The 17,500-nt window shown below is 35.7% G+C and overlaps 2 protein-coding genes across 2 annotated transcripts in view; one reads left to right on the forward strand and one right to left on the reverse strand.

The window, feature by feature from the left end:
• Positions 1–1,907, forward strand: part of LOC144958905 (uncharacterized) — a 14,508-nt gene extending 12,601 nt beyond the window's left edge. Inside the window, exon 3 of the mRNA XM_078891189.1 lies at positions 1,264–1,907. Within this exon, the coding sequence (XP_078747315.1) occupies positions 1,264–1,877 (614 nt within the window). The 3' untranslated portion in view covers positions 1,878–1,907. The remainder of the gene's footprint in view (positions 1–1,263) is intronic.
• A 3,773-nt stretch (positions 1,908–5,680) lies between these two features.
• On the reverse strand, positions 5,681–17,291 carry LOC144958610 (uncharacterized). The gene is made up of 2 exons (XM_078890701.1): positions 17,210–17,291; positions 5,681–8,679 (listed from the first exon to the last, which is right to left on the reverse strand). The coding sequence occupies exon 2, from the start codon at positions 8,615–8,617 to the stop codon at positions 7,532–7,534; it is 1,086 nt and encodes a 361-aa protein (XP_078746827.1). The 5' UTR covers positions 8,618–8,679; positions 17,210–17,291; the 3' UTR covers positions 5,681–7,531.
• Between the last annotated feature and the right edge of the window lie 209 nt (positions 17,292–17,500).

Consider the following 17,500-nt stretch of genomic DNA (forward strand, 5'->3'; position numbering starts at 1 on the left):
GCAAGAAAAAAAATCAACGAGGTCGACTGATTTTTTGGGATGGTTTTTTTTTCTTGTAATTTTCTTTCTTACTTTGTCTCACCTTTCATACACTCTTGTTCTGATCTTTATCTTACACCGGTGCCTGCTCCTTAATTTCTTGATTTGATAATTTCGTACACACCTTTTCCAATCTTTGACCATCTTAGGGAAAATAAGAAGCTAAATTATTTTTGTTATTCTACAGTTTTTGACCTTTATTGAATTTTCTGACCGAGGGATGACTTGCGTGTTGGGAGGGCTGTATCTCAGAGGTTACGAAATATTCAATATAGGTCAATACTTGTATTATAACATCCCAGTTGTACAATCTCCTATTGAATCAACGTGAAAGTCAGGAAATATGAAAACATCAGAAAAGTAAATATCATTTTCAGAAAGGTTGTCATTAGAAGTAGATTTTAGTTTGATTTAGTGTTTAACCCCCCCCCCAAAAAAAAAAAAGAGAAATAAATAAATAAATAAATAAACAACAAAGAAATAAAACAAAGACAAAACAAACACCACTTTGTTGCTCATTACTCCCCTTTGTTTTTATTAGTTAATGTAAATGTTGCTGTTCATTTGATCTGTTTTTGTAATTAAAATGAAGCTTACATTCAATTTTACATTATTATTTTTTTTGTTTTTATAAGAGTGACGTAACAATTTATGGTGACCGAATTCAATGCAAATTCATTTCTGTGCAGAAAACAGAAAACTATTTTGAAAGGTCAAGGTCAGAAGTCATTCATTTTTTGATAAATTAAATGACTTCTTGCCTTAACCTTTGATTTAAATTGTTTAAGCCAATGATACACCTAAGTCACGAGCGATCATTCCTGAATTTTTAACTTGACTTGTTTATTTCTGTTAGATACACCTAAAGAGGTGTTATAATATACGATATTTACTCTCTTGCTTTTTGGAATTTCGGACGTGTTACAAACCGCTGCACGAGCTTGCGAGTGCGCGTTGGGAACAAAGTTCGAATTCCAAAACACAAGAGTGTAAAAAATCATTTATTCTACCCCTCAATCTATTCTAATTTCGTCATCTCTGAGTAAAAGACATTTTTAAAAATATTTAAATGATACTTCTTTTTTTTAAATCTAATTTTAGTGAAATTTAACGTTTGATAATCTGACGTCACAAATTATTATTGTAAACTTGATATCATGACGCATTACTTCTTTTTAGGGAGAGGTCTGTTATATTGTGTTGTTTTTTTTTTGCCCTCACCAGAACAAGACGGTGACAAAACCAAGAAGAAGAGATTTCGCTTCAGGAAGGACAAAAAGAAACCAGTAGGCGAGAAAAGGCAAAAAGAGGATGATGACGATGATCATGTAGAGGTAACATCAGGAGGAGGTGGTGGCGTAGCTGCCTCATCTTCTGGCATTGGTGTCTCCGCTTCTTCTGGAGGTGTTGCTGTAAGCGGTGGTGCAGACGATGATTTTGATAAGAAATTTGGATACGGAGAAGAAAGCGGTGGTAAGGTTGATTTTGGCAAAGAATTTGGTTATGGAAAAAGTAGTGATGACGATAAAAGCGGTGGTGGTGGTTTGAGTACCAGCATCACCACTCATGAGTACCATAGTAGTAGTGGTGGTGGCGGTGGTGGTGGTGGTGGTGGTGGCCATTCTAGTAGTAGCTACACTCACACAACCACCTCTCATGACTACAGCTCGACAAGCACCAGCCATGACTACGGAGGCGGAAGTAGTTACAGTTATGGAGGCGGAAGTAGTAGTTATAGTTACGGTGGCGGTGGCGGAAGTAGCAGCCATGACCACGATTATACCAGTGGTGGTGGTGGTGGTGGTGGAGGTGGTGGTGGTGGTAGTTACGATGACTAAATTAAAGTCATTTGGGAAATCAAAAAAAAATAATAATAAGTGACATCAAAACGTAAGTATGTCGAGAGAGAATCAGAAAGTGATTTTTTGTTTGTTTTTAGGTTTAAAAAATGACCAGACAGTATGATTGTCTCACTTTCAGAAACCATATATATTATTAGTACTATGCGTTTAATTAAAAGCATTAAATCCGCCAGCCGGCTCTAACGTACCAACACACAAAACTATGTGTCACCTTAAACGTTTATATTCTGTCTGATACAATTTAGTGAGAACTACTTATAAAAATGGCTGGCTAAAAACCATAACAAAAAAACCGAGTGACGTCAATTTCGTGCGTTCTATATTATAGTCTTCAGAAAATAAATAGACTTAACCCCAGTTTTATATTTTAGTTATAAATTCAACCATCCCGGCATAATACTGTTGTGCGACATGTTAATTTCAAACAATGATAACTATTGACCCTGTATTGATATTATGGCTTGTCTATAGTTTGAGTATATATTTATCTCTAATATCATATTAAACAAAAAATCATGCATTCGTATTATTCTATTGTTTTAATATTTTCGAGCAATTTTAATATTTGTTTGTCTTTAGCATAATTGATATTTAATTTTTATTCATACAAAAGCAGCGCCTCTTTCTGTTTAAAATGTTGTCTGATATAATAATATTGAGAATAGGTTGGAGAATGGAGACATGAAGAGCGAGAGGAAACAGAGAAAGAAAGAGAAAAAAGCTTTGAACACATTTGATGATGGATATTGCGCTATACAAATGCTAACTTTTTTATTCACCTTCACTCAAATTTACGAGTTATATTTAAATTCAATTCCAAGCACCAGGTTAAACCGGATATCATGATAAGACTTTTTCCAGAGATTGATAGCATTATATCATGTCTGCTAGTTGTTTCTATCAATATATATATGGAGATCCCTTGCAATGCCTCAACTGCCAGCAGGCCCGGAGAAGATTGAATGAGTCAGTGAAGTAATAATAATAAAAATAATAATAATAATAATAATAATAATAATAATAATAATAATAATAATAATAATAATAATAATAATAATAATAATAATAATAATAATAATGCTGAAAACTTATATAGCGCTATAACTCCGAGACACCAGACTCTCAGCGCTTAAATTACAAATTACTTTGGCTGAAACATAATCATTTACACACACAAGCACGCGCACACACACATACAACCAAACACACAACACAACACAACACACAACAAGTAACTTCACTTAGCTCTTTGTTATTGTTTTAACTCTTTCCTTACCGATCGTTTTCAGTATTTTCCCAAAATGGCAGGCTTACTCAGCAGAAAAATTGTTTTTTTTTTTTTATTTTAACGCAAACAATCTCTCTACAAAACAACTTTATGTTCTTATTAATTATACAAAGATCATTCTTCAACGTTTGTAATGTACAAAAAAAATATGAATTATAAAGATTATATATTGTGTCGTAACAAATGTGACGATTTTGCTGTAAGTGGTCAGCAGAGGGTTACAAGCATTGATTACTTCTTTATAAAATGTCTGTAACTATAACAGAATTTAAACGCTTTACATTGTTTTGAGTGTAGCCTACTTTACGATATTTTTGGCTGTCAGAACTGGTGATCATTTTACTTAACCCCATCGATTAGTACAAAAGGTTAATAATAATATGTCTTGGAAACGACGTTGAAAAAAACAACATTTGTCTTTTGTAAAATTATAAAATGTTTCTTTTCCAGTTCATTACTTTGAATAGAATACAATCCTGGTACACTGACATGACATGCTTCACTGAATGGTTTTAAACTGTGTATGTATATTAGAATTATATCTGACTGTGTAACGCTGCAATCATTGTAACAATGAATGATGTTATGGCATATCAATGTATGTATGCGTGTGTGTGTTGGATTTTATCTTTAAGATAACGTATACTTGTTTAACAGGGTTTTATAAACAAATTATCTATATGGTTGTTGATAATATTATTATATATAATCGGCTAAGTTTAATATAATAAATCTTTATTATTTCTACAACAATTTTGTTTCCATTTTGTCGTGTGTGTTGTTGCTTTAAATAAAAGTTGTTGCTTATAGGGAATGAGATTAGCGGAAGAGTAGCGTCCCTTTATTGGACATCACCTTACAGAGAGAACGTCAATTTGGTTTTGAAGTGTCTCAAGCCGCTTTCACCGGAAACCAGGACGAGAGACGCATGCGCACAACCAACATGACGTTTTCTATCTAATAACTTTTCCGCTGGTGACGTCACAGACTATGGGGTGACGTCCAATCAAGGGACGCTACTCTTCCGCTAATCTCAATTCCTATCGTTTTTGTTTGTTTTGTTTTTTTGTTTTGTTTTTTTTTTTTGGGGGGGGGGTTTGGTATACCTCGAAGTATACTTATAAGTTGAGCTTTTTTTTGGTTTAATTTTATATAGAGCAATAACCACCAAACGTGCTCAAAGCGCTTTACAAGCGGTCCTTGGCCAACAGCAACATTTAACATGTAGGACGGGACATGACGCCTGTTTGGCGAAAATATTACAATTTTTCGGACAGAGACAACGCTGTTAACGGCCAGGTCAGGTACCCATTTTAGATCTGAGTACGGTGAGAGAATGTGAGTGAAGAGCCTTTTCCAAGGACTCAACTATGCGCCGAGCGAGACTCGAACCCAGGACCTTCCGATCCGAAAACGAGTGTCATACCACAAGACCTGATATCCGCTTATAAAGAATGAGATTAGCGGAAGAGTAGCGTCCCTTGATTGGACGTCACCGGCGAAGAAGTTATTAGAGAGAGAACGTCATTATGGTTCGCGCATGCGTCTCTCGTCCTCGCTTCATGTGAAACCGCGCGGTTAGTTAAATAGTTTCTCAGCCATCTATAAGCTGGCGTTCTCTCTGTAAGGAGACGTCCAATCAAGGGACGCTACTCTTCCGGTAATCTCATTCCCCATAAGCAAGTCTAATAACGGAACGCGATAATGGCCTTGACTTAACATTGGAGTTATGGACAATATAATATTGCCTTGGTTTGAGAGTACGTTTTTTTTTTCTCCATTACAACAAAGAGACCATAACAATTTGGGTTGTCAGACCTGCGAATAAGTATAGGGAATGAGATTAGCGGAAGAGTAGCGTCCCTTGATTGGACGTCACCCATAGTCTGTGACGTCACCGGCAGAAAAGTTATTAGAGAGAGAACGTCATGTTGGTTGACGCATGCGTCTCTCGTCCTCGCCAGTGACGTCCAATCAAGGGACGCTACTCTTCCACTAATCTCATTCCCTATTTTAAAAAAAACTTGTAACTGTTTTAGAGCTCATTTTGCTAAACAATATCGTATAGAATGTACGTGTAGAAATTGTTAGGTTGGTGTGAAATTTCGAGGAAAATTATGAAAATACCTGGTAAGGAGAGAGAGAGAGAGAGAGAGAGAGAGAGAGAGAGAGAGAGAGAGAGAGAGAGAGAGAGAGAGAGAGATAAATATCACAGTAAGCGCTATTCGGTTAACATTGCATATACTGTGCTTTTAAAAACAATGGCAGCACATTTGTTTGTGCTGTCCCGTCAACCGCTGAACGAGGGCGATACTGGAAAGAACGCCTACACAAACCATTGACATCTTGGACAAAGTTAACTCACTCAATCCTAGAGATTTTGCTACTTTTAAAATTTAGAAAAAAATGTATTAAAAATGAACATGTGCATAGATAGTTTTATTCAACGAGATGTAAAAATAAAGAACATTAGCTTTGATAATAGGCCTATAATTTGTCTCAGAAAAATGTAAGAAATAGGCATGGGGTAAAAGTATCCCTCGGTAAACTACGGATATAGTCGGTGTTAGGGTTGAGAGTGTAAAGGCATTGGACCACCAAGACCGATATAAAAACAGGGGCTACGATGAAATAAAAACGGAATACTGTTTTTCTGGTACATATTTGATTTTTTTATTTTATTGATATAAAATCTCAAAACATATTTTCCTGCTAGCGTGGGTCATTGAGAGTTCTTCTTTTTCGGGGGTCGGTCTAGAATTGAACTTGAGTACAATTGTACTGATTTAGCAATTTGCATGACATAATCTATTTGTTTAACCCTCTCCTTACCAACTAGAGGAAAATCGTCACATTCGTTACGATACAACCAACATTTTTCTTATTCAAATTTCTTTTGCAGATCATAAAATTTAAAGAAAATGAACAGTCTGTTGTAGAGCATGTTTTGCCAAAGAAATGATGTATCGTAAGAACTTACTACCATTTTGTTTGAGTGATCAAAGATATGTTTTGTGTTTGTTGGGTGTGAAGTTTTGGGGAAAATCCTGAAAATGGCTGGTAAAGAGAGGGTTAAAAGGCTTCCATGTCAATAGCTTGACAGGTATATCAACAAGACTTCACAGAAGAACAGTCAATTGAATTTTATTTATATTTTACGGATCCAGTTATAGAATCAATTGTTCTCTGAACATACATAATACGCCATCGAATTTAACTTAAGTATAACTCTGGTGGCAGACGCCTACAGATTTGCAGGTCTGATAACCCAAATTGTTATGGACTCAATGTTGTAATGGGAATATGCTAAACCCATTACAAAATAAAGGGGATTCTTGTAACTCTGATTCGTGGACTATTCAAAAGCCTTCGACTTGGTTAAACATAAAGAACTTTTTTAAAGTATCCACATCCATTGGAATAGAGCATTATGACCTCCTCCGCCTAGAGAAAAAATGTGTACTAGAACCAAACACCATGTGTAAGCTTGGGAAATGATTTTATAGATTAAATAGGAGAGAGTCAAGGATGTGTTTTATCGCCAGGCCTTTTTAACACGTCAATTGAAATAATCTTCCGTGAAATTAAAGAAGTATCTGGCATCTGTGTTGGAGGTGAGAATTTGACGAACCTGAGATATGCAGACGATGCAGTTCTTATGGTTTACAACCAGAAAAGCGAGTGCATGGTCGAAAACAAACAAAATCAAGATCTGTCATTTCACCTCACCAGCAAATGAGAAACCATCAAACAAGTTAAAAAGTACAAACATATCGGTGCAACCATCACGAACGACGCTAGAGATTTTGTAGAAATAAAATAAAAAATAGCGATTGCTAAAGACACCTTCCACAATATAAGACCAATCATCTCTGTCACCAATATTAAATCAAACACGAAACTTTAAGTGATCCAAACTTACGTTCTCTCGTCTATTCTCTGAACGTGTGAAACCTGGACTCGTTTATAAAATTGATGCTTGCAATCAATTTTACATGGTTATTTATTCAATATCGAATGGAACACATTAAGATAAAGAACAGAAAATCTTGGATAAACAAGAAGTGTTGACTTTAAGCAAAGGTTAAGTTTACGTCTCGAAATGTGAAATAATGGCAGAAGTTGAAGAATTTTGAACTACTTTTACCGTTTTAATTGAAAATCATGAAGACACAAAATATTTAAACAGTCCGGAATATAGAATTAAGAGTGTTGACTTTATGCGGGTTTCATCTCAGAAAATCCTCATCTCCAATTATATTTGAATTCATGATTATATTCGGTTATCAGACTTGCAAATGACCGGTGCCCTCAGTTCGCCACGAATAGAATATTGCCGTAATCAGGACAATTCTTTCTGATTAGAACATCTAGGGAAGACGGCGTAAAACGCCTCTTTGTAACGACTGGAGACACGTAGGTAGAAAAAGAAATTTATTGAGGCGTTGATCATGTTGGATAACGACTTGAAGTCATAAACCGTGCTCAAGACATTGGAGTTGATGCCCCTAAATGTTGTACCAGGTACGGCGACAATGGCTGTTGCTGGGATTTGGTTTATTGACAGACAGATAAGGAAAATACTCGTCATGGCCGTCACGGATTTGACCAATTCTGCGTCTTTCGATGTCATGGGTTTGTCTTGTTTCGATGAGCTGCTTTCTTTCCCCGATACAGAGCTATCACCAATTTTACTAACGTTTACGTTTTTATTCCTCCATTTCTTGAATTGTTTGAGCTTATAAACCATGATAGCAGTGTTGATGGCGACGACAATTATAGCCACGACGTTCAGGAAAAAGTTCATGAAAATAGTGAGGCCTTGTACATATTGTTTTGCAAATTTAAGATCGGTGATGTGAATTAAGGTGACATTCAAAATAGGGTTAAACTTCGATATGATTCTAGTATTTGTGGCGTAAGGCATGAAGAGGATAAAAAAGAAGACGGAGGTGGAAAGTATGGAGAGGATAGTAATTTTGGGGCGAAAAATCAACTTGACTTTCAGAGGTATGACTATGCACAATGTCCTCTCTATGGAGACGTACACAACTGTCCAGTTACTACAATGACCAGTTACATAGGCGAGAAAATTCGGGTACTGAAAGTATGAATTACAAATGGAATTTCCCACTACGTGATTTGTAATGGATACAAAAAAACAAGAAAACTGGGGAATCTGAAAAATGCAGGTTAGAAGATCGAAAATGGACAAGGCAAGGAGGCCGATGATTGTATTGCTCTTTTTCACCCCTTGCTCCAAAAACACCCGGATGTTGATGCTGTTGGTGATGACTCCAAGAAACCCCAGAATCAGCGCTGTAGGTTCTGCCATATGTTTGGTGTACCAATAGATTTCATCACTTATCCACTTCTTCTGATTGGTCAGGCTTGGCCACGTGGTGACAATGTCTACACTTGTATTCATCTTTTCTCAAGTTGACGATTGTTTCCCCAGTTTTAGTTATATAATACAGTTTATCAGACTATCTGAAAGGGAATGGAAGAAAAAATATCAGACATGACCTATAAGAAACACGTACCGTCAATTGGATTCAGTATTCTGATGTCACGCCGCCCGGCAACGGCGGCCATCTTGGTCCTAAACATAGAAAATAATTACCTTTTATTCTTCATGCTGGCTAGAACTTTTCATATGCCTTGTAGTCAGAATGTGTAAAAGTCAAAACATGATCAAATCACATTTGTTGTTACGACACAATAAACTTTTTTTTCTTATTCAGATTTATTTTGTACATTTTAAATTTTGAAGAATGATCTTTATTTTAAGGAGAAGGAGGAATGGGAAAAGAAGGAGGAGTAGGGGAAAAGAAAAGTAGAAAAATATTTAAAAGTTGGGAAGTAAAAAGGAGCGAGCTAAAGAAGTGGAAAAGTAATTTTATGAAGAAAAGTCAATACTACCCATTTTTACAACTTGCGTCCTGCCCAGTTGTGACATACAATTATGATTATTATTAGTCCGTTTCTAGCCTTATATACAGGTATAGTAAGTCATAATATATTTGTCTACCTTAACTCCGAGTTACGATAGTTTTAGTTCTGTTCTATCCTCCTTGAAATATAATTAAGATATTCCCCACTGCTTCCTCAGAAGACTATTGCGCTTCTCTATCTTCCGGGCAACATCTTTGAGTTGCATTCGATAGTTAAGGCTGCGGCCCGGCGTAACCCCCAGGTACTTCAGATTCGGCTCATATGGGAGAAGCTGGTCCCCAACGAGGGCGTTCAGTTTACGGATGTGCCAGTCACTGCATAAATGGAATGCTGTAACCACGGTTTTTGAAGTGTTCATATTCAAGTACTACTAGTCGAAAAAGTAGTTGAGGTTTGGTAACATTCTCACTCAATACGCTCTCAAGACGGGTCCACAGCTTTCTTTGAGTAACGAGTGCCCAGTCGTCCGCGTATCCCAGCTTAAGGAAGGGAGCGTTCGGCATGCCTCTGATGTAGACATTAAACAATATTGGAACCAGAACAGATCCACAAAGCACTCCATTCCTCGGTTTCCTGATATACTCGTGGTGTCTCCCAGAGTGACATGAAAGTGTCTTTTTTTAAGATAGAAGAAAACATTTCCACTGTCTTTTTTCACCTTATGATTTTTGAAGGTCAATATCTCTGCTGCTTTTCCGTTCTTAACATTGCTTATGGTTGCACCCACTTCTTGAGGACTGAACGCGGAAGTCTCCGGCTCTTTGTCTGCAGGTAGCGAGTCCCAAATCGTGCTATGCCTTTTGGACACCCTCAGTCGAAAGAATGATTCGGGACCCATTTTCTACGGTTCTTTATATTCTTGGCAATTGTGTCTACCTCACATTCCAGTCTCAAAGTTCCGGCTAGGATCCAATTTTTTAATCAGTTGCCAAGCGTGGCGATCCCCATCGTTGCTTCCTTCCTTCTGCCAGACTGAAGTGGGCTATCGTGTACGTCCTGGGACTGGGTCTGCTGATAATCTTGTACAGCGTTTCCTACTCTTCCAACCAGCAAGGAGTGCAGGATCTCCTTTTGCCTCTTTGGATAGAACAGTGCGCACTCTTAACCAGCTGTCTATAGAGAATGAGATTAGCGGAAGAGTAGCGTCCCTTGATTGGACGTCACCCATAGTCTGTGACGTCACCCCCGGCGGAAAAGTTATTAGAGAGAGAACGTCATGTTGGTTGTGCGCATGCGGGACGAGAGACGCATGCGCACAACCAACATGACGTTCTCTCTCTAATAACTTTTCCGCCGGGGGTGAAGTCCGCAAGGACGAGAGACGCATGCGCACAACCAACATGACGTTCTCTCTCTAATAACTTTTCCGCCGGTGACGTCACAGACTATGGGTGACGTCCAATCAAGGGACGCTACTCTTCCGCTAATCTAATTCCCTATTAAATATGATTATGATCTTGGACTTGGGAGTTGTAGTAGCAGGACAGACCTGCTCGATAAAGGAACTAAACTCCCCCTGTTAGCCTTCCTAAAATTCTATCTTCATAGTGGGAGAGTCTGCACACTCGGGATTGGAACCGCAGCTGTGACAAGTACCGGCCTAATCTGACTACGCGCCTATGACTGTCCGCCTAACCTGCAACGGTTCCGGTTCGCTCCCTTCGTCACGAGGATGAGGCCGGGAGTATACTCCTTCTAATAGCGGGTAGCCTTGTGGGTACCCTTGGTTGTAAGATGGCACTCTAGGTGCAGGTAGTTACCAGACCGTTCACATAACGTGTCAGTGCATGACGTAATCAGTCGGAAGGTGAAAATTTTGGAATTGCACTTTTTGCAGTTTCTGAAAGAATATACTCTCCAGAGCATCTTAATCTTTATTTGAAGTAAATCGGGTGATTGTTCTATGAAGTTATGGTCATATGTATGGGAAAGGTATCCAGCAACTTTTAAAAATTTCATACATTTTCAACTTTGACTAGCTGGAAAAAAGTTTGGAAGTGAAATTAAGCTTTGATATTTCCCGAAGATGTATAAAAATGGTTGATTTAATCATTTTATGACAAGAACTCATTTTGGATAAAAATTGACCTTCCAACTAAATATAGCAATATCTCAGTTCAAACCATTTCACTATCCGACTGATTATGCCATTCACTGTAACAAATGGAGTTCCCGGCCTTCCTCGTTGCAGTGTCAGTGGCCTAACTTGATCGGAGTACTTGGACAAACAATCCCTGCAATCAATGCGTCTAGATTAAAAACAAATAAACGAATAATGCGATTCGATATATCAAGATGTATATGTTAATTATAGTTATATTTATATAACATTTTATGCTTAGAAATAATATATTTAAATGGAGCTTTATATAGCGCAATATCCACTAAATGTGCTCAAAGCGCTTTACAAGGGGTCCCTGGTCAACAGTAACATTTAACATGTAGGACGGGACATGCCGCCTGTTAGGCGATATTACAATTTTTCGGACAAAGACAACGCTGTTAACGGCCAGGTACTCATTTTACCCCTGAGTACGGTGAGAGAAAGTGAGCAAAGATCCTTTTCCAAGAACTCAACTATGCGCCGAGCGCGAGGCTCGAACCCAGGACCTTCCGATCCGAAAGCGAGTGTCATACCACAAGACCACATAGCCGCACAACTATATATAACTCCTACTCGATCTCTTATCTACAGTCTTTTACTTTAAAGCAATTGATAAATATTTCTATGAATAAGGTGATAACCAAAATACTGTGATCGCGCAAAATTATTTATTTATTCCTCAGATGAAATATTTCCGCAATCGCAAAAACACGATTTCTATGTTATATCCCTCTCTACTTTTTATTATAATATCATTTAACCTTTACCAGTTTATAAAGTATTTTCACAATCATTTGATTATTTATTTATATTGGTCAAGATTTTTATTATAAGTATAACCGGCAAATAGTCGCCATATTTGTGAGACTTGTTTGTGAAATTTCTGCTGGAAGTGGTCAGTTACAATGTCAAGGATATCGTTGGGATTTGTTGTCTGTTTGCCAAATTTATCCTGTAGTTTTGGGTTCTCGAATGGTTTTCAGTTCAGAGATTTCGTCGCTTTGAACATAGACGATGCGTTATTTTTGGACTTTTCTATGTCTTCCACTTTTTTGTCTAATTCCTCGTTTCTGTGTTTTATTGTAAGTGATCGAATTGAATGCAGTATTTTGTTTCGTTCCGTTTTCAGGTTTGTTATTTCTTCCGAGTCTTTCGTGTTTTGTATCCTGATCCTAAGTTCTTTTTGTTGAAATTTCACAAACAAGTCTCACAAATATCGCCCTTCTCAGGAAACCCTAGAGACCTAAACAACCGCATCACAACAACTGAAGTTAGAAATAGCATAAAGTGCCTAAACAATAACAGATCCCCAGGCGAAGATGAAATTCCCGCTGAATTGCTGAAATGCGGTACCCTCTCCCTGGATCTGAGCATTGCAAACATAATGAACAAAACATTCTCAACACACAAAGACTGGGACATAAACAGCGGTGTCCTAATTACAATACAAAAACCAGGAAAAACGAAAGGACCCGTAAACAACCTGCGCCCAATAACATTACTGAATACCATAAGAAAAACACTGTCAACTATTGTCCTCAACAGAATTAGACCGAAAATAGAAAAAATATCTATCACATAGCCAAAGCGGGTTTCGCCAAGACCGAAGCACATCGGACGTTGTATGGACACATAAATGGTTGGCAGCAAAGGCACTCAAAGAAAACATATCCATAACAATAACCGGAATCGATATGTCCGCAGCCTTTGATACGATCGACAGAGGAAAACTTTTGGAGATATTAACAGACATAGTAGACGAAGACGAGCTCCGAATAATCCAATTTCTCCTCAGCAACACAAAGATACAACCAAGGATATACGGGGCCACAAAACAGACGCAGTTCGAAAGTAACATCGGGACCCCCCAAGGAGATAGTCTGATCCCGATTCTGTTCACAATATACTTAGAACAAGCTCTGAAAGAAGTTCGAAAATTCATTCCAAAACCAACGACTCATATTGAGAATGCAATCCCTAGAGAAATGCAGATGATGTAGATTTTATTGGATCAACACCAGCAAATATAGACATCATACAAAATACCCTCATGAAATATAACCTCCAAGTCAATGCCAATAAAACCGAATTTACAACAATATCGAGGAACAAAGAGGAATGGAAAAGAACAAAGAAAGTCGGCTCACTAATTGGAGACACCGAGGATGTACAAAGAAGAAAACAGCTATCAAACGCCGCACTCAGTAAACTCACCAATGTATGGATTAGGGGTGACAAAATAAAGAGAAAAACCAAACTGAAACTGTACCGTGCTCTTGTAAAACCGGTACTTCTGTATAACTGCGGCACTTGGGCGTTGACAAAATCCGAAGAAGAACATCTGGATGCCTTCCATCGCACACAGCTAAGAAGGGTACTGGACATCAAATACCCAAAAAAGATCTCAAATGAATCACTCTATAAGATCACAAAAGAAAGACCAATCTCCCTTGATATTTTACAACAACGATGGCAACTTTTCGGTCACATACTACGCAGGGACAAAAACATACCAGCTAACCAAGCCATGTCGGGATATTTCCAAAAACACGGGAACCTTTTCAGAGGAAGACCGATCACAACACTCCCTGTGATCCTAAACAAAAACCTCACAACACTTGGACAAAGCATTAGTCTCATAACGACAGAGGACCTTGAAAATCTGAGAACCCTAGCAGAGGACCGGCAATATTGGAGACACCTCACACAGGAAATACTGGAAACAGCCAAGGCGACCCGATCTTTCGGTCGAGACGCGAAAGGCATCTAAGTAAGTAGTAAGTAGTAAGTCACCATAATATATCCGCTTGTTGTTTCACTATACTTTATAAGACTTTTAATATTCTTTGCCAATTTTTATTTAATGTATTAACATTTGATATTTCTTTTAGAATATAATTCCCGAACTGTATTGTGATACAGAATTATAATTTCCACACAAGGATCAATAAAGTATATCTTATTTTATCTTATCTTATCTTAATTTTCGTTCATTATTAAAGAACTAGTGATAGTTTAACCATCACCTTACCACCTACAGCAAAATCGTCACATTTGTTGTTACGACACAATAAACTTTTTTTTCTTATTCAGATTTATTTTGTACATTACAAATTTTGAAGAATGATCTTTATTTGATGAAAAAGAACATTATGTTGTTTTCTATATATAGACCTTTTTTTAAAAGTTAAAAGCATCAATTTACCTGCTGGGTAATCCTGTCATTTTGGGGAAATATTGAAAATGATCAGTAAGGAGAGAGTTAAATAAAATACTCATTATTTCTACCTGCCAAATCAATTGTATGCACATCCCAGTAAACAAAACGCTGTGCAGTCTTTAACGTTAATAGTCTGTGACACAGAATGAGTGACGTCAAAACTCGATCATTCTATAATGTGATAATAGTAATTACCTATCATCATTCCAACAATGGCCTACTTTAAAAATTGGTTGATTATATCAATTTTAGATTTTAAATTACGAATGCTAAGTATCGATAATTTCATTTTATTTTCTAAGTAATCATTTCTAGATCGGTGAATTGAGAAAAAATCTACGTCTATGGCGTAGAACAGAAAATAGCTGTCATTAAAGGGATTCATTATTAGGGTAGGGGGTTTAGAGCTCGTTATTGTCGTTGTTGTTGTTGTTGTTGTTGTTGTTGTTGTTGTTGTTGTTATTGTTATTATTATTATTATTACTATTACTATTATTATTATTATTATTATTATTATTATTATTATTATTATTATTATTATTATTATTATTATTATTGTTATTATTATTATTATTATTATTATTATTATTATTATTATTATTATTATTATTATTATTATTATTATCATTATTATTATTATTATTATTATTATTATTATTATTATTATTATTATTATTATTATTATTATTATCATCATCATCATCATTATTATTATTATTATTATTATTATTATTATTATTATTATTATTATTATTATTATTATTATTATTATTATTATTATTATTATTATTATTATTATCATTATCTATCTATTATTATTATATTATTATTATATTATTATTATTATTATTATTATTATTATTATTATTATTATATTATTATATTATTATTATTATTATTATTATTATTATTATTATTATTATTATTATATTATTATTATTATTAATTATTATTATTATTATTATTATTATTATTACCATTATTATTATTATATTATTATATTATTATTATTATTATTATTATTATTATTATTATTATTATTATTATTATTATTATTATTATTATTATTATATTATTATTATTATATTATTATTATTATTATTATTATTATTATTATATTATTATAATTATTATCATTATTATTATTTCTGTCATCATCTTCATCATCATCATCATCATCATCATCATCACTATAGTTGTGAGAACCCAATGCAGTGTTGTCCGTCATGTACCGTTTGTTTTGCAGAACTAATATCATGAATAACATGCATTAATTTCTATTGAGTCTTAATTTATTTTTTGTTTTTTTTTTTTTTTTTAAATGTTAGACGTATAGGACCGACGTGCACTTATTCACAGGTCTGATAACCCAATTCAATACGGGCTCATTGTTCATTACAATAATATTTTTTAAAGGCCCATAATTGGGTTCGGATGTCAGACCTGCATAAATGTGACCCTTCGCCTTAAAACGGTATTAAGTCGGGTTGGTTAAGATGTTGAAAATTGAATTTATAGCCAGAAATATCAGACTTGTTTTGAGTTTGTATGTTTTATTGAGGAGAATGGATACCATATTTTAAGGTGCTAATGCCAACAATTTATATTTGTGATCAGTTTCAACATTAAATTCGGTTTTTAAGCATCTGGTTCGTTCCGAAATAATACCGTTTTGAGACGATGGGTCACAAATATGTTGACTTGGATAGGACAGTTCGTGGAAAATCATGAAATGGTCGGGTAGGCGAGAGTTTGTTTGTTTTTTAATTATATTAATATATATGATCAACCGGCCCTGGTTATGAAATGTGAATGTTGCTGCTCGAAGCTCGAAGACATAAATATCAATGTGAAAGTGAATGTAATGTAAACTTCAGTTTAATATACGAAAACAGATACAATGGACGTTTCGGGTTTCCCTTTTATCATCAGATTTGATGAATGAAACACTACTTAATGTGTTGCAAGCGCCGTAAAACCCTTAAAAACAAAAAGAAATATCTAATTTACCTAATTACAGAGTTTAAAACAACGGGAGTTTTTATATAGCGCAATATCCACTAAACGTGCTCAAAGCGCTTTACCAGGAATCCCAGGCCAACAGTAACACGTAACACGAAGCAAGAGACATAACGTCCGTGAGACGATACTATATTACAATTTTTTTTCCTACAGAGACAACGATGTTAACGGTCAGGTACTCATTTTACACCTGAGTACGGTACGTACCATCAATAGTAGCACGTCTGATCGGTAATCAGAAGGTCTGAGGTTCGATCCCTGGTCGAGGTAAACTGATTTTTTTTTTCGGATTTCTTTTCCTTGTTTTCTTTTCTTTCTTGCTTTGTCTGGCACCTTTCATACACGCTAGTTCTGGTCTTCATCTTACACCGGTGCCTGTTCCTTAACCCTCTCCTTACCAGCCATTATCAGAATTGTCCCCAAAACTTCACACCCACCCAACACAAAAACAGACATTTCTTACTCAAACAGAAAAGCAACAAGCACATTCGATACATGATATTGTTCGACAATATGAACTCTATTACAGAATGTCAAGTTTTTATAGCTATAGCAAAAAGAAATGAAATCTGGATGAGAAAAGTGACGGTTGCATCGTAACAAATGTGACAATTTACCAATAGGTGGTATGGAGAGGGTTAATTTCTTCAAAAAAGAGAGAAAAGACAATTCTCAAGACAGTGCTGCATCTTGCATTTAATTCGATTTATGAAACCAACCAGCCGCAATGCTAAATCGTTTTGTTGTTGCTGAAAACACAAATTAAATGCTGCTTCTACTTAATATTCGAATAGTTTTAGTCCTAACCGATTTATCATTATTTCAATATTCGATTTTAAATTACGAATTTATTTTGAGTATCGATTTAAGTTTTTTCCCCCGAAATAATCATATTAATGTCGATGCATTGGTTAAACTGTCATTCTATATTGTAGAACATAAAAATTGCTGTCATTTTAAAAATTGGTTGGTTATTATTTCAATTTTAGATTTTAAATTACGAATTTTGA

Source organism: Berghia stephanieae, chromosome 13, assembly GCF_034508935.2.
Source record: "Berghia stephanieae isolate SIO BIC M18660-M18661 chromosome 13, UCSD_Bste_1.3, whole genome shotgun sequence".
In the NCBI taxonomy this organism is placed as follows: domain Eukaryota; kingdom Metazoa; phylum Mollusca; class Gastropoda; order Nudibranchia; family Aeolidiidae; genus Berghia; species Berghia stephanieae.

What these genes read in the sequence shown, in the direction of transcription:
- LOC144958610 (XM_078890701.1), bottom strand. Translation starts at nt 8,617, where the DNA reads ATGAATACAAGTGTAGACATTGTCACCACGTGGCCAAGCCTGACCAAT.